The 18,092-nt window shown below is 46.6% G+C and overlaps 1 protein-coding gene across 1 annotated transcript; it reads left to right on the plus strand.

Annotated features, from left to right (window-relative positions):
• Positions 1 to 2,877: 2,877 nt before the first annotated feature.
• On the plus strand, positions 2,878 to 17,759 carry SUN5 (Sad1 and UNC84 domain containing 5). The gene is given in 12 exon segments (XM_026009706.2): positions 2,878 to 2,965; positions 3,980 to 4,046; positions 5,171 to 5,232; positions 8,249 to 8,298; positions 9,620 to 9,654; positions 10,244 to 10,352; positions 14,405 to 14,483; positions 15,282 to 15,397; positions 15,916 to 16,083; positions 16,571 to 16,657; positions 17,594 to 17,704; positions 17,706 to 17,759. Coding segments are annotated over 12 exon segments (1,026 nt in total).
• The last annotated feature ends 333 nt before the right edge of the window (positions 17,760 to 18,092 follow it).

Here is an 18,092-nt window from a genome sequence, read left to right on the forward strand (position 1 = left end):
TGAATCAATGAATGGACAAGTGAAAGACCCTTGTAACAATTCCAGTAACAGCATTTCAGGGCTTCTCCTTGGCTGAATATTCTCAAGGGGACTGTATTAGTTTTCTATTGCTGCTATAACAAATTACTACAAATGTAGTGACTTAAAAACACAAATGTATTTCTGGAAGTCAGTAGTCCAAAATGGATGTTGCTTGGCTGAAATCAAGGTGTTGGCAGGGCTTTGATCCTTTCTAGAAACTCTAGGGGAGGATTCGTTTCCCTGTTTTTTCTGGTTTCCAGAGGCTGCTTTCACTGCATGCCTTAGGGCCTCTTCACCTTCCAACCAGCAAGTCGGGCCGAAGGCTCTTCCTGCTGCCACCTGTGTGTCCCTTCCACCTCCCTCCTCCATCTACAGGACCCTGTTGACACAAGGCCCACCTGGATAGACTGCGATACTCTTCTATCTCAAGGTCAGCTGATCAGCAACCTTCATCCCAACTGCAGGCTTCAAGTCACCTTTGTTCTGTAACCTAACACGGTCACACGTTCAGGTTTTGGCGTGCAGGCCTAATTGAGCGGCGCTCTTCTGCTTACCACCCAACTCAGCCTACAATCTGATCAACAATTTGCCTCCAAGGGGCAAAACGAGTTCTTTTCGCTTCACAGTCCACATAAATTCTCCACAGGCAGGGCTGTCAGAGAAAAAACGTAGTCAGACATTTCTGCTCTGTTATGCTTTTATTTATGCAGAACTTTATTAAAACAACAACATATACATTATTTTGTGTTATACGAAACATCCACCAGCAAGAGGACCTGGGTTATAATATGTCCTCATGTACGGCCTAAGCAGGTGGCAAGTCTAGAAAGCCTGGAGCAGCAAAGGGTCTGGGGGCAAGAGAAAGCATGGCCTGGATATTGGAGCCTCAGCTGTCCCCCCTGCCTGGGCCCTGAGAGCCTGGCACGGCCCTCCCTGTCTTGGGGCCTCAATTTCCTTATCTTAAAAGTGGGAAGTGGGTCAGAATGGGTTCATCCAAGGGGGCAGTTGCAGGGCCAGGCTGGAGACTGGACAGAGACCCCCGCCCTCTCCCTGCTCTGTGAGGTCACAGTGCCCACATCTCCACTGGACCCGGCTAGAGCCTGCGTGCCACCTTCCAGGGAATGCTAGAAGGTGGCAGGGGTGGCAGCTGCTTCCCCCTTGCCAACACTCAGAGAGCCCCAGCACCATTCCCCCTAGATTTCCTAGAGAAAAAAAATCGATGCCACGGTCCTCGAGGAGCCCCGTGGACCAGTGTGACCTGCCTGAGGATGCCAGGCCCAGGAGGTGAGGACGGAGGCCCCTCCCTCTACGTGCTTCTTTGCACTTTACCAAAGGCCGGCCCTCGGCCCTCTCCCTGCAGGCCAGCAGGCGTGACCGACTGCACTTCACAGAGGCAGCCCCTGACGTCAGGGGGTTTGACTGTGGCTTTCCTAAAATCCCCCAGCCACGGACATGGGGGGCAGTCATCCTTTCAGCACGTGTTTATTGAGCACCTACTGTGTGCAGGCACTGGCGGGGCTCCAGGGACACAGACCACACCAGGGTTGATGTGCCCCCTGCCCCTGTGGAGGTCACAGCCTAGTGAGGGAGACAGACGGGAAGTGAGGAAACACGGCCCTCTGCCATCCACCTGCCTACCTCTAGGCCCCCCAAAACAGGGTGTACATCCCAAGAGGGTACACAGAACAATCCCCTTGGGTGAGGAAAGAAATTATTGGAACTTTAGTGAATATATTTTTAGCTCATCCTCTTTTAATTTCTATTACTCAGGATGTATAAATAAGTTTGCACATTTGAAAGAGTAAACAATATACTAGCACACTTGGCGATATATATCCCATACCATATATGTGATATTATATATATAATTTCTTAATAAGTAAACATAAATACATTGGGGGGTATAATAATAATGTTTGGAGACCGTTATCTTAAGAAAGAAAGAAAATTGGTTATCTCATGTACCCAGAGGTCCCAAGAGGTGGGTGGCGCCCGAGCCACGTTCCCTAAGATCCAGGTCCCAGCCGTGTCTTTGCTCCTCCTGTTGACCTCCTCGCTGTCACAGAGGCTACCACAGCTCCAGGGCATGGAGCGGCATGGCTGTATAGGTGCAGGAAGAGTGGCCATTGCTTTGCAGGTCTCATGTTAGTGAAGAGAAAGCCTTTTCCGCGAGGGCCAGACCCCTATACCCAGTCCACCCCCAGCCTGCACCCCGCACCCTTGTGGACCCCCTCCTCCCCGCCCCCACCCAGCCGACCACAGCAAAGGCACTGGGAGTACTGGAGCAGGCTTAGAGCAATCAGGATTATCCAAAATCACATGGGGTAGGAGGAGAAGAGGGAGCAAAATCAGCCTCCTGCCAGCGAGGGGAGGGATCAGCTTTTGGGCGATCACCACCAGTGATTGTCACAGCAAACGGAGTCCTTTCCTCAAAAGAGACTTGGGTTTGGGGGCAGTCAGACATGGGTGTCCCTGATTCACAGACCGGTGGTCTTGGGCAAACTTTGCTGCAACTCAGTCTCTCAATCTGCAACATGAGGACATCACGTTTCTCGAAAATTATAAAATGCGATTGTGAATCTTGTTATCCCCAGGGTCATCCCAAGAAGCCGGAACACCTGCAGGATAACGGAAGGTGCTTTGTCAAACTCGAGTGAGCAGGGAAGGGAAGGGGAGCCCTGGGGTCTTCGTGAACAGCCAGGGGCCGAGGCTCAGAGACGTCAGATGGGCAACCCAGGGTCACCCAGCAAGGGGTGGGTAGGGAGCAGGGTTGGCCGCACCAAGCTGAGGGTCCTGCCCTGGCCTTGTGTCTGCAGGGCACCATGGCCCTGAGGCTGGCACTGACCTGATAGCCCCATGCTCTCTGCAGATGATGCCTTCGTGTTGCCTATCCGCATCCATCCCCCGGCCCCGGGCCTGACCCAGTGCATCCTGGCATGTATATGTAGGTATATACGGAAGACCCGCCCTGGCCGTCAACGTGGGCCTGGGCAGAGGGCCCAGCCTCAGGCTAGGCTGACCTGGGGGGGTAAGGCCTATGTTGGGCTGCAGGGGAGGGAGGGAACTCTTCCCATTAAAGGCTGTCAGGGGTGTCATGCAGCCAGGATCTCTTTGGTGGTTGGAGAGAGGGAGTAGGAGGGAGGTTTGGAAGAGGAGTTAACCGTCAGCCCTCCCCTACTCTACCACCAGCCCAGCTCCTGGGCCAGAAGGCCAGTGGTGAAGTCATGACAACGGTTTGATGCAGTGCACGCACTTCGGGGACACGGTCTGACCACACCCTAAAGATCGGTCTTCTACTTCTGTGTTCATCCCCCTGCCCTTCCACTTATTCATCACTCAGTCCTTTCTCGGACCATCTGTCCACATATCCATCTGTTGTAATATCCATGCCCCCCATTATTCGGCCAGCCATTCACTGGGTCAACCATCAAGTCACCCCTACCTTTATCTGTTAATAATCATACCCACCCAGCCATCCACCCATCCATCTTCTATCCATTCTTCCATCCGCCCATCCATTTTCTTATTCATCCACCTTCTAAGCCATTCTCTTGCCATTCTTCTGTCCGTTCACGTATCCTTCCACCTACTTATCTTTCCTGAACCCCAACTTTTTATCTTGCTCCATACTGGGCAACACTGGGCCCCCAGAGATAAACCAGACAAGGAGCCTGCCCTTGAGAAGCTCCCAGTTCTGGGAATGGGTACAGTCTGAAATACCAGACTATTTGTGCTCCCCAGTCACTGTTAGGCAGCTATTAACTTCCGTTGCAAGCAGTTCACCTCTAGGACATGTCCTCCCTCTGAGCTGGTGCTTATCCGTAAGCAGAGCAGGATTACCCTGGGCTCAATTAGAAAATTGAGAGGGTCTCCCAGTTATAGGGCCTCGCCTCCTGCAAGACTTTATAGGATAAGAACCTGAGTGCAGCTACTGATCACTTTCCTGCCTCCTCTGCAGCCTGGATCACCTGCCTGGCCTGCTTCCTGAGGACTCAGGCTCACCAGGTTCTGTTCAACACCTGCAGGTGAGCAGCGGTGAGCAAAGGGAGGGTGATGAGGGCTGGGAACATGCAGCTTGTTCCCATGGCAGCCCCCTCACTGGTTTGAACCTCCCCTTGATCACTGGACCAGGTAAGCCAGCCCAAAGCTGGCTTTTAACAAATCCCTTGCCTCAGAACCCACTGTGGTTCCCCAGTGCTCCAGCACTTTGACCCGCAGCCATCTGGAGTCCTGTCCCCTGCTTCCTTTCCAAGCTGCCTCACGGGGATCCCTGGGTGGCGCAGCGGTTTGGCGCCTGCCTTTGGTCCAGGGCGCGATCCTGGAGATCCCGGGATCGAATCCCACGTCGGGCTCCCAGTGCATGGAGCCTGCTTCTCCCTCTGCCTGTGTCTCTGCCTCTCTCTCTCTGTATGTCTGACTATCATAAATAAATAAAAATTTAAAAAAAATTTAAAAATCCAAGCTGCCTCACTCTGTGTCCTGCTGTGGACCCATTAGGCCAGCAGGGCTAGGGTTCTCATGCCCTGAATAGACTATTCCTATTTCTGCCCTAGTACCTTGGCACATGCTGTTTTTCCTGCCTGGAATGTCTGTGCCATCCTTTCCCTTCACCCTTTTGGTCCATGCAAACTCCTCCGAATTCCTGCAGAACTTTCCACCTCCTTCATTCACTTAGAGTTTATATTCTAAATATCTTTATGCCTTCTCTGGGCCCAGCTTTGACCCTCATCACTCTTGAGCTCCCAGTGGGGCGAAAGTAGGCAGACACCAAAACCAGTGGTAAGGGGAGGAGGGTGGTGTTGATTCCAGAGGTAGTAGGAGGTAGGGATGTTTTTTGAGCTGAATTCTGAAGGATGTGCTCACCAGGACAGAAGGGAAGGACCAGACAGTTCGTAGATAGAGAAAGGGCATGCAGAGGATGTGGGTGATCACTGTGAGTAGATCTCTGACGGCCCTGGTTACTGAGATAAGGGCTTTCTTTTCTCTGTGACACTGTGCAGCCACAGGACTCTGTCGGCATCTTGGAGGGATGTCTCACTGCCCGGGAGGATGCTGCCCCTCAAGTGGGGAAAGGGCGAGGGCCAGGCCAGGACTCACTAGCCTATGCAAAGCCCTGCTTCATTTTGACTGCGGTTTCTCTGTCTTCCAGATGCAAGCTGCTCTTCCAGAAGCTCATGGAAAAGACAGGTGTTCTGGTCCTCTGTGCTTTTGGTATGTCTCCAGGCCCCATCCCAGGTGGAGATATTCCTGAGCTGTTGCCCAACCTGGGGAGGGAAAGAGTGAAGGCTCTGATGCTGACTGTGTGACACTGGGCAAGACATTGATTCTCTATGAGCCTCAGTTTCCCCATCTGTCTAATGAGTGTTGCTGTGAGGATGAAATTAACTGATGACCAAAGAAAAATTTTGAAAGCTAAGAAAAGCCTTGAAAACTGTAGGGTTCTCCTTTAACCATGGTGTGATCATTTTTGCTCGTTTTTGAGTTTTCTGTGGCTTCCTTCCAACCACTGCCACCACCTCCCACATCACAGCTTTACTTTCTCAAGCAAAGGGATCTCCTCCCTCCACTCAAGCATACTGGCCTAGGGAGGCTGGGGGCAGGAGGGGGAAGGGTGAGAGAATTTCCTAGGAAATTAGAAATTCCTAGGAAACTTAACCCAATAAATAATTTTTTAAAATAACGGCTTTTTTGAAATATAGTTTGCATACCATAATGATCACCGTTTTCAAATGTATAATTCAGTGGTTTTTGTCTATTCACAGAGTTGTGCACCCATCACTGCTGTCAAATTCCAGTATTTTCACTACCCCAAAAAGAAATTCCCTAGTCCCTAACAGCCTTCCCCATTCCCCCTCAGCCCAGACCTAGGCAACCAACTGCTATAATATGTGGTCTTGGTGGCTTCTTTCACTTGTCATTGTGTTCTCAAAGTTCATCCATGGTGTAGCATACAGCAGCACTTTACCCTTTTTTATAGCAATGAAAATATTCCATTGTATGGATATGCCACGTTTTGTTTGTCCATTTATTGGCTGGTAGATATTATAGTTGTTTCCGCTTTTTGACTACCATTAATAATGTTCCTGTAAAATGTTTGTGTGGACATGTGTTTTAAATTCTCTTGGGCATATATTTAGAAGTGGAATTGCTGTGTCATGCAGCAACTCTATGCTTAACTATCCGGGGAATTGCCAAACTTTTTTCCAAAGTGGCTGCACCATTTTACATTCCCACCAGCATGTATGAAGATTCCAATTTCTCCACATCCTCACCAACACTGGTTATTATCTGTCTTTTATTTTAGCCATCTTGGGGAGGGGGGTGAAATGGTATCTCATTGTGGTTTTTATTTCATTTCCATAATGACTAATGATATTGAGCATCTTTCCATGTGCTTATTGGTCATTTGTAGATCTTTTTTGGAGAAATATCTATTTAGATCTAGACCCATTTTTAAATTCATTGTCTTTTAATTATTGAGTTGTAAATTTCCTTATACTCTGGATATAAGTCCCTTATCAGAGACACAATTTGCAAGTATTTTCTCCCATTCTGTGGGATGTCTTTTCACTTTCTTGATATGGTGTCCTTTGTGACACAAATTTTAGAAATTTTGATGAAGTCCAATTTATCTATATTTTCTTTTATCATATGTGCTTTAATGTCAGATGCAAGAAACTATTGCCTAACCTAAGAGTTGTTCCCTCTTTTTCTTCTAAGATTTGTATAGTTTTAGCCCTTACATTTAAGTCCATGATCCATTTTTTTAGTTAATTTTTGCATATGATGTAAGGTAAGGGTTCAACTCCATTCTTTTGAATGTAGATATCTAGTTCCATTTATTGAAAAGACTCTTCTTTCCCTTATTGAATTATCTGGCACCCTTATTGAAAATCAATTGACCATAAGTGTGAGGGTTTATTTCTGGACTGTTAATTTTATTCCATTGATCTATATGTCTACTCACCAGTACTACCATGGATTGATTGCTATAATTTTGTAGGAAGTTTTGAAATCCAGAAGTGTGAGTTCTCGGACTTTGTTCTTTTTAAATTGTTTTGGCCATTTAGGTCCCTTACATTTCCATATGAATTTTAGGATCAACTTTTCCATTTCTTAAAAACTGGCTCCTGGGATCTTGAGAGAGATTGCATTGATTCATAGATGAATTTAAGGAGTAGTGTCATCTTAAAAATATTAAGTTTTTCAAAAAAAATATTAAGTTTTTCAATCCATGAACATGGGCTGTCTTTCCATTATATTATATACAAGATATATACATATATATGTATGTATATATCTTCTTTAATTTCTTCCAGTGATGTTTTATGCTTTTCGAAGTGCAAGGTTTGCACTTCTGTTAAATTTATTCCAAGTGTTTTATTCTTTGAGGTGCTATTATAAATGGAATTGTTTTCTTAATTTTATTTTCAGATTGTTTGTTGCTTGTATTTAAAAATATAATTGATTTTCGTATACTGATCTTGTATCCTGCAACCTTACAGAACTCATTATTTCTGACACTGGACAAGACATCCAGTCTTAGATACTTTAGGATTCTGTATGCAAAGTTATGTCATCTGCCTTTTATTTCTTTTTCTTGACTAATTGACCTGGCTAGAACCTCCAGGACAATGTTAAATAGAAATAGCAAGAATAGACATACTTGTCTTGTTCCTTATTTTAGGAAGAAAGCCTCTAGTCTTTTACCATTAAGTATGTTATTAGCTGTGAGTTTTTCATAAATGGACTTTATCAGATTGAGGGAGTTTCATTATATTCCTGGTTTGTTTATTGTTTTATCATGAACATGAATGCATTTTAAAGACTTTTAATAAGGCTTGAATGGTAGGATTTCAGGCAGCAGAGAGATCATGAAATGCAGAGAAGACCATCTCATTTTCTTCTCTTCATCAGTTATCCCTAGTAGAATTAGAACAGGGGAGGGAGAGGGGACATGGATTATTTGGTTTAATTATTTGGTTTAATCTCAGAGGTGAGACACTTTGCATATGTGATATCATTTGATCATGAAGTGGATATTACTGTTATTCCCATTTTACAGAGGAGGAAATTGAAGTATGGAGAGATTATGTAAGTTCTTCCAAAGTTGCACAATGTTAGTAAGTGTCAAAGCTATAAATTGAACCTAGATGCTTTAATGCCAGAGCCTAAGCTTTTAACCTTTCATCTTAAATGACTCACTCTCGTTCTCCTGGCCCCACAGGATTCTGGGTGTTTTCTATGCACTTACCATCCAAAATGGAAGTCTGGCAGGTGAGTATGTGTTCTGCTCAGGCCCCAACACTGACTAACCTCACCTCACCTAGGCAATGTTGCCTATATCTGCTTCTCTCACTCACCACATCTGGACCCTGATCAGTTCCTGACTCATCCCAGCCCCAAATATCTGCCTTTGCCATGCCACTCACCTGGAACCCTTGTCCCCCACCAGAATATGACTTTAAAAAAACAGATGTAATAATCCTCTTACAGAAGGACTCTCCTGTCACTCACACCCAGAGGTGACTCATCTTTCCTCTACCAAGTCTCCTTCCTAAAGTGGAAAGATGAGGATGGAACATAATTCTCTCTCTACTCAAGGCAGTTTGTTCTTCTGCTCAAGTGAAATGAGACCATTTGCTTTGTGGTTCCTAGGGAGGAAGGAGGAAGAAATCAGTGGCCAGAGGTCCCTGTCAGAGGACAGTAAAGAGTCTCAGAAGGCTTAAAGAGAAAGGGGATCTGATGAGATTATCCCTACCTCTCCTCTTCTCCCCTTATAAACTCCTTTGTATACTTCAAGATCCAGCTAAAGTGTCACTTCCCTCAGAAAAAAACAGATGGGGCTGATGGCATTCCCCTCTCCTCCCACAATTTTCTGTAATCATAAATGCAATATTCTGTAATCATGACTATTTTCTCAACTGTACTGGAAGCTCTTGAAGACAGAGACAGGTCTGATTCACTCCAGCAATGTATACCTGAGGGTTGGGCACAGGGTTGTCTCTCTCAGTGTTGGTTGACTGGATGATCAGATGGAAATGTAGAATGGAAGGATAATGGGCAGTCCAACAGCAGTGATGGATGCAGTGATGTGGGGAAATGGTTAGGGGGATAGATGGACAGATGAATGGAAGACCAGATAGATTAGAAAATGGACAGATGGGAGAGCAGATGGGATATATGGGTAGATAAATGGATGGATGGATGGATGGATGGATGGATGGATGGATGGATGATGAGAAATTGGATAGATGGGGAAGTGGATGGGGAATGGATTGGTGAAATGGTCCATATATAAGGATGGATAGGAGGATGGATGGATGAGGAAGGTTGGATAAATGGAGGAGTAGATGGGTGGGAAAGGGTGGTTGGATGGGATGGTGGATGGGTGGAAGGGTGGATAGATGTGGATATGGATGGATGGATTTGAAACGGAGGGCATATTGGATTTTTGGGCAAATGGATGGAAGAGTAAATGGGAAGGTGGATGAATGGATGAATTTATAGATTGTGGGAAAATGGATGGATGAAGTTCTATTGGGCCCAGATTAGGCCATCTGAAAAAGATCCCTTGCTTTCCTCAACACCCTACCAGGATGACAGCATAAATAGTCCACTGCAGAGCTTGAGGTAAGAAGAATTTGCTAAATAGTCTTATTATCACCTAGAAATATATCTAGGGCCTGTGATGTATTGGCTAAGAATGTGGGCTCTGCAGTCAGACCAACCTAGGTTTAAATCCCAGCTCCCATACTTCCTGGTTAAACTTTTGCAAGTTACTTCACCTCTCTGGGCCTTTGATTTCTCATTTATGAGATGAGACATAACACCCACCTTGCTCGGGGTAATTATGAATATTAAAGAAAATGTAAACTGTCCTGAATAATTCCTGGCCTATGGTTAGCCCTCAGCAAATGGTAGCTGAGTAGAAATTTTAACCAACAAGATACCACCTGGTGGCAGCATCCTTAATTGCAAACAAAATAGTCAGGAATATTTGGAAGAAGTAAGTTGAATTTAAAAATATTCCAAGTAGGAGGAAGAACATGAGTAATATTTTAGAGATAAGAACCTGCTGGATAGGGCCAGAAATGTGCCCAAGAGAGTGAAAGATTGTGAGGCTAGTTATTTGTGGACTGACTGACAAAGGTAGAAGCTGAGGTTGACAATAGCAGTATCACAAATCAGTCAGTACATGTGTTTGCTCCTTCTTTGTAAGAATGTACCAGGAAAAGGTGCGGCATCACACTGGGGAAATCCAGGACCTCCGAGGTAACATGACCCTGCTCATTGCCAAGCTCCAGTTGATGGAAGCCATGTCAGACGAGGTAAGATACTGGCCATTCTGCTCCCAAACATCTGACTTCTCACTTTGTTTAATGCCCTGTTTCCTATTTTTCAAGTTTTGGGTGGAGCACATTCCCCTAATAACTTCCTGGAAGAGAGTAAAATAGGAGGCATATTGATTTGTTTAGAACTCGCACATTTGAAAATATCTTTATTTTACTCTGCATTTGATTGATAGTTTGGCTGGGTATAAAATTCTAGATAGGAAAGTTTCCCCTGAAAATTTTGAAAGAATTACACTACTGTAGTTCTAAGTTACACTGTTGCTGTTGAGAAGTCTAATTGTGCTTTATTGGCCCTTTGTGTATGGTCTGTTTTTGTTTTTGTTTTTTTATCTCTGGGAGTTTGGAGGGTTCTTTTTATTTCCAATGTTCTATATTTAACCTGCTTGGGGTGGCGTTGCTGACCTTATTGAGTCTATGGGTTGATGTTTTTCCATAGTTTTTAAAATTTCTTAGCTATTATTTCTTAAAATATTGTTTCTTCCCCATTTTCTATCTCCTCTCCTGGGACTCCAATTACATCTATGCTAGACTTTTAGGGTGTGTTCTGCATGATTCCTATGCTGGTGTGTTTGATTTTTCATTCTTTTTCTCTATGTGCTTCAGTTTTTGATATTTTCTATTCACATTTCTTCAGGTTCATTAATGATCCTGTATTCTGTTCTGTCCAATCTATAATTAAATTTGTCCATTAAGTTTTTAAGTTTATATGTTGCCTTGTTTAGTTCTAGAATATATATTTGATTCTTTTTACTAAATTTTAATTCTGTGGTGAAGTTCTCCAACATTCCATCTATGATGTCCTTTTTTCTTTTATTTAACATATTGTCATAGTTATTTTTTTCCTTTTTTTTTTTGTCATAGTTATTTTTAAGACCTTTTCTGTTAAATCCAAAATTTGGATCATCTATGGTCTTTTTCAATTGTCTGTTTTCCTTTGGAGTATCAATCACATGGTCTTGTCTCTTCGTGTCCAGTAATTTTTTAGTGTTTTTCTGGACATTGTATACAAAAAAAACTGTATGCTCCAGATAATTATAACTTCAACCAGAGAGAGTTCTCCTTTTTCTTTGTAAGGAAGTTGAGTATACTGATCACTTCTATGTAGACCTTCATTGAACTGGTTCAGGACTGGATTGCAATTTGTGTAAGATTTAGTCAGAGATTTTCAGCTTAACCCTTAGCCTCCTGCTCAGACAGCTTCAAACTTTTGGTAGATGTCTTGATGGGAAATACTGACCATATGTCTGAGGCTTCCCAAGTTTTCAGTTTTGTCTTTCAGCCCTGCATCAAAGCAAGATCTCCATCCCCAGGGGTAACCTTCTCTGCCAGGGACAAGCTTGGGTTCTCAGACTCTAATTGTGCCCATAATTTGTTTAGTGCCTGCAGGTGCAGCTATAGCTTCTCAGTATTGATTCACCACTCCTTCTAGGGCAGTGGTTCTCAGAATCTGGCCCTCAAACCAGCAGCATTAGCATTACCTGAGAAAATGTTAGAAATTCAAATTAGTGGCCCGCTGCCCTCAGACCTACTGAAGATGGGAACCAACCATCTGTTTTTTGACAAGCCCTTCAAATGATTGACATATACTAAGATGTTTGTAGGGCTTTAGTCTCTTGCTTATTTTGTTTTGGGGTCTTTTCATTGAAAGAGATTTGGTTTCCCAAGCATTATGAGGCTGGAAAGTTTTACTCTCTCAGAAGTTTTCAAGGTAGCTCTTTAGCCTCTTTCATAGTTCTGGGTTTCAGTTAACATCTTACAGGGAAAACTGTTCAGGTTTGAGGCTCATCAAGTCTCCAATTTTGTCCTTTTAGTCCTGTGTGATTATTAAAATCTTTTCTTTCTCTTTCACCAGTAGCAGCCCCTGTTCAGCCCAAGCCCATGCCTTCAGCCCATGCCCGGAATCATCAAATGCTCCCATGGATCAAAAAATTGTCAGTGAATTTCAGAATGGTTCTCTCCTCTCTGGAATTTTAATCTATCCAATCCTCATTGCTCTTATAGCTCAGTGATGGTTTACCTTACATCTTAAATGTCACGATAATTTGCCTATGGGCTGGCTACCCTGGGGGGTTTTACAGTCTGGAAACTCATGTATTTTAGTCCTAACACGTGCTCTTTACTTGTGTGATTAAATGGATGTTTTCCCCCCAGCCATATTTGCTTTATTCTCATTTTCGAAACTCCTATTATTTGGGCGTTAAATTCCTGAACTAATCCTTTATTTTTTTCATTTCTCTCTGTTTTCTCCTCTGTTTGTTTTGAAATTGAGAACATAATCTTAGCTTTAGCTATCAAAATTTCTACTGGGTTTTTCATTTCTGCTAATAGATTTTGAATTCCTAAGAATTTTCTTTTTTGCTCTCTGGCTGTTCCTTTTCATAGATTTCTATTCTTGTTTTTTCGATGCAATATCTTTTCTTACCTTTTGGAGCTTAGGCAGATCATCAAACTTTCTGAGTTTCCACATCAACAAAACAAATCATAAATACTACCCTGTAACACTGTGGCTAGTCTAGCTACTACTGCTACACAGTAAACCACTTCAAAACTTGGTGGTGCAAAACAATTTTATTATGCTCAGAGATTCTGTGGGTCAGGGATACAAACAGGATACAGTGGGATGGTTTCTCATTGCTCCACAATGTCTGAGGCCTCACCTGGGAAGACTTGAAGGCTGGGGGTGACTTGGGAACTGTGTCTGGAAGCATCTGGAAGTGTCTTCACTCACATGGCTAGAAGTTGATATTGGTTATCAGCTGGGAACTCAGGGCTATTGACTAAACCACCCATACATGGGCTCTCAGTGTTATGTGGACTTTCTCACAGCATGGCAGCTGGCTTTCAAGAGTGAGCATCCCCAGAGAACCAAGTAGAGCTGTATCCTCTTTTGGGCTTAGCCCAGAAGTCACGCAACATCACCTCTGCTATAGCCACAGGGCCACGCAGACTGATGGAAGGGGACTTTAGCTCCACTTCTCAACAGAATGAGTGTCAGTCATATTGAAAGAAGAGTATGGAACAGGATACTTTGTTGTAGCCATTTTGGGGAAGTACAATCTGCCACAGTTTTGAAGAGTCTAATAAAAATAATAGCCAGCATTTACTGAGTACCAACCATGCTAAGTGCTTTGCAGTTTTCATCTGGTAGGAGAGCGTAGTAGCTAAAAGCCCAAACGCTGCCACCAAATTGCCTGGTTCTGCCTCTTACCAACTGTGTGACCTTGCACACACTCCCTTTTCTGCCTTACTATTCTTATCTTTGTTTTTTTTTTTTAAGATTTTATTTATTTATTTATTTATTTGAGAGAGAGGACAGACTAGAGAGAGAACAAGCACAAGTGGGGGGGAGGGGCAGAGGGAGAGGGAGAAGCAGGCTCCCCACTGAGCAGGGAGCCCACCATGGGGCTCGATCCCAGGACTCTGAGATCATGATTTGAGCCAGAGGAAGATGCTTAACTGACTGAGCCATCTAGGTGCCTCAAATCTTTAAAATGGAGGTGATCATAGCACATACTTCCTAGAGCTGCTGTGAGGGAATAAGAGTGAACGTATGTGACACTGAGGACAATCCTGGCACACAGCAGCAGCTTTACAAGTCTTGGCTCTATCCTCACAGCAGCAGGAAGGGGACATGATTACCATCCCCATGTTACAGACAAGAAGGCAAAGATTCAAAGGGGCGGTAACCAGACCAAAGCCCCACAGCAGTAAAAGTCTGTCTGACTCCAGATCCCTGCCTCTTAACTTCACAAAGGCTCCTGTCCAATGTGGGATACTCTGTCACAGTCCATGCGGAAGCACTGAGTAAAGCCAGTGGGTGGTACGGGTGGCTCTGTGTCACCTGGGCCTCCTCACAGTATGGCGACTGGGTGGTCTTGTGCCAGGACCAGCCACGGTCTCCACAGGCAGGGGTAAACAGTCAAGGACAAGAGGATATCTGCAGCCACCTGTTAGCTGCTGTGAACACACACGTGAACATGGTCTGTAAGAACACATCAGCACACAGCTTGTGTTTTCCACCTTCTCAGCAAAAAATGGCCCAGAAAATAATGAAGATGATACAAGGAGATTACATTGAAAAGCCAGACTTTGCCCTAAAGTCTATAGGTAAGTGGCTCCCCCTAACCCCCCACACCCCAACAATCTGCCCACATCAAGTTTCCCCAGAAACTCTTCAGAGGATGGATTTCAGTTCTGGCCTGATGTACTCTCTGCTACTGGGAAGTTCACGGTCAGAGCTAACCTCTGCCCCCCAGGTGGTTTTCTTGCTACAGTTTTCTGTTGTCTCAAAAAAGGGGGCTGAGGCAGGGAGAGGAGGCCCCCTACTGCCCCTTCACCCACTCACCACCCTCCAGACCCAGAGGCCAGCAGAGCTGCACCTGCCCCACATCAGGGAGACTGACCACATAAAAACCAACAAGGCCCACCTGCAGGTGGGAATCAGTGCTGCGGAAAACCAAAGCAGGTGGCTGGGAGAGAGGGGAATCCAGGCAGAGGGGTGTGCGGGAGGACATCGGAGTTGAGACCTGGCCAGAAGGGAATAGTATTCTGGACCCAGGGGAGCCCCTGTGAACGTACCCCAGCTGGGCATGTGGGGTCAGAAGGCTTAAACTGTCAGGGCAGGAGTGCCCTCCCCTGTGAAATAGGTGTAACAAATAGCCAGGGGAATACTAATGAGGCTGACGTAAATGAAGTGCTGCGGGAAGGACGGGAAGCATGGTGGTGTATTAATTCATTTCCACCTCACAGCAATCCTGTGAGGTGGGTGTTAGCATTACTATTGTTGCTGGTATTCTCACTCCTATTTCCCAGAGAACACTGAAGTCCAGAGAGGGCCAGTGTCTCACCCAAAGTGCTCACCTGGCACATAGTCAGTGCCCAGCCAGACACCCTCCTCCCATACAGGGGCCTCCATCGACTTTGAGCAAACATCAGCCACATACAACCACGACAAGGCTCGCTCCTACTGGAACTGGATCCGGCTTTGGAACTATGCGCAGCCCCCAGATGTGATCCTCGAGGTAGGAGGAGTGGGGGGACAAGGAGAGAGTGGCAGGGATGTGGCCAGGGATCTGGGAGCAGGACCTGGAAGCAGACACTGGGGGTGTGCACAGAGTAGGTGGGGGCCCAGGGTGGGGTTGGAGGTAGGAACAGGAGATAGGGCAGGGGCAGGAGACAGGAATAGACAGCAGAGGCTGGGCAGGAGCTGGGGCAGGCACAGGGAAGGGACAGCCTGCTTTGGCACTGGAAGGGACCACCCACCCACCCCCCTCAAGCCTTGAAGGTCAACAAACCCTCATGGACCCAAGCAGAGAGCCCTCCCTGTTTCACTGCCCTCCCTGTACTGGGCTGAGGGGAAGGTTCATTCTTGCCACTGGCAGTCAGGGGAGCTTCCTGGAGTTGGTTGAACCAAGCTTTATAGATGGAAGGATCTGGCTCATCCAGGAGGCACAGGAGGTCTAGGGGAGCCAGAGTGGGAGAAGGAATTCATCTTCATCCACACACCCAGCATGATCCCCGTTGCACCTGCCCCTTCCAGCCCAACATGACGCCTGGCAACTGCTGGGCCTTCTCGGGTGACCGAGGCCAGGTGACCATCCGAATGGCCCAGAAGGTCTACCTGTCCAACCTGACACTGCAGCACATCCCCAAGACCATCTCACTGTCGGGCAGCCTGGACACTGCTCCCAAAGACTTCGTCATTTACGTGAGCACGCCCCAGCAGGGAGCAATGCTTAACGAATGGGACAGCTCACATGGTGGGATTCTGGGCCCTCCATCTACACAGCCCAACAGGCTAGAGGGGCTGGATGAGGCTTTGTTAAGGCTGAGGATGACCAGGTTCAGAGTTGATCATAGCCTTTGAAGATGGGAGAGAAACAGCTACTTTATTTCAACCCAATTTTTTCAGAGCCAGTTTGGTCTTCAGAGACAGTGATAAGGAAACTGAGGTCCAGAAAGCAGTCAGGAAAACACCCAAATCCTACAAGTCAGTGACAGAAGAAGACCCTCAGGCTTTTGATTCCCAGTCAAGTGCTCTCTCTAATCCATTATTCTGTGTTGCAATGGAATGATGCCCAAATGGGAAGGAGTGTCCCATCTTGGGAGGTATGCAAGTCTTAGCTGGGGAGGGGCAGCACCCTCTGAAGACCCTACCCATACCTGATACTTCCTTCTTGGTTCTGACTCTACAGGGCATGGAAGGCTCTCCCAGGGAGGAGGTGTTCCTGGGGGCATTTCAGTTTCAGCCAGAGAACATCATTCAGATGTTCCAGCTCCAGGTACCTGAAAAAAGCTGCTCATGTTGAGCACATAGTGAATGTACTCCACGTGCAGGGCTTTCCCCAGGGAACCCCGTTTCATCCCCCAATAGCCCCGGGGTGCATAATCATCACTGGCTCACTTGACAAATGAGGAAACTGAGGCTTGGGAGTCTGGAGCCACCGCCCAGGGCCAAAAGTGGGACCTCGAGGAGATCCATCCAGCTTCTAGGATTACATCATCTCCCTGGCCTGCCCAGGAGCCCTCCCGCTGCAGCTCCCCCCAGGGACAGCAGACACTGAATAGCAGGGGCCCGCTGGGCCAGGCTTGCTGGCTTCCAACTTCCCGTCTCCAACCTGGGAGGCCCTGTTAGCAGCACCTGATCTGAGGCCTGACTGGACAGAAGTTGGGGACAGAAGCAGGACCTTAAGGGGTGGCCGCTAGAATGGCCCTGAGACTCAGGGGAATGTCTAAGCTTGGGAATCAGGCTGATGATGACCCAAGCCCTTGGTATTTCCTGGGAAGGTTAACAGCATCTAGTGAGATCACACAGGCCAAGGCCCCACTTTTGCACGGGGCTCTAGCAGCAAAAAGCGGAGGACCCAGCACTCACTGTGCGTCTACCATGTGCCAGGTGCCCGTGGGCCAGCTCGCTCCAGGCTCTTGTTTCACGCTCACAGCAAACCTGGGAAGCAGATATTATTACCCCTCCCATCATACAGAGAGGGGTCACTGAGGCCCCAAGAGGGGCAATGATCTGCCCTGGGGTCCCACAGCCACATGTGCCAGGGCCCCAAGCCTGGGACACTTTCCCAATCACAATATATCTGTCCTGGCCTCAGTACTTTCCATCCCAGTCCCTGAGTATCAACTTCCCGTGTGGCCTCAGGACAGTCCATTCCCCCTCCGAGTCTCAGTTTCTCCACCTGTGAAATGGGAAGGTAACTCTCTTCCAGAACCAGCCTGCCCGAGCTTTTGGTGCTGTCAAGGTGAAGATATCGAGCAATTGGGGGAACCCACGCTTTACCTGCCTGTACCGAGTGCGTGTGCACGGCTCTGTGACCCCACCGAGACAGCCCTAGAGAGCAGCCTATCTAGAGCCCCTACCCCAAAAGAGATTAAAGTTTATTCTTCACAGCCCATCCCAAGTCTGAGTGGTTTTTTGCTCCAAAGAGTGAGGGTGAACTAGCAGGTGGTGTCTGGGGTTAGCAATTCTCAATCGTGTCCCGAGTATCCAGGTACCCTCTCAATAGCTCCATGAGGCCCCACTTCACAGATGGGGACTGTGAAGGCTCCGAGCAAAAACTTGCCAGAGGTCACAGCTCACAAGTGCAGCACCAAGATTCAAACCTAGGCAGTCTCATACCTGCACATAAGCCATCTCCCTAGCTTGACATCACGCTCTGCCCCTGACCCAGGTGTGACTTTGGGCAAGAGCCAGCCTTCCTGCGGCCT

The sequence above is a fragment of the Vulpes vulpes genome, chromosome 14, assembly GCF_048418805.1.
Source record: "Vulpes vulpes isolate BD-2025 chromosome 14, VulVul3, whole genome shotgun sequence".
Lineage (NCBI taxonomy): Eukaryota > Metazoa > Chordata > Mammalia > Carnivora > Canidae > Vulpes > Vulpes vulpes.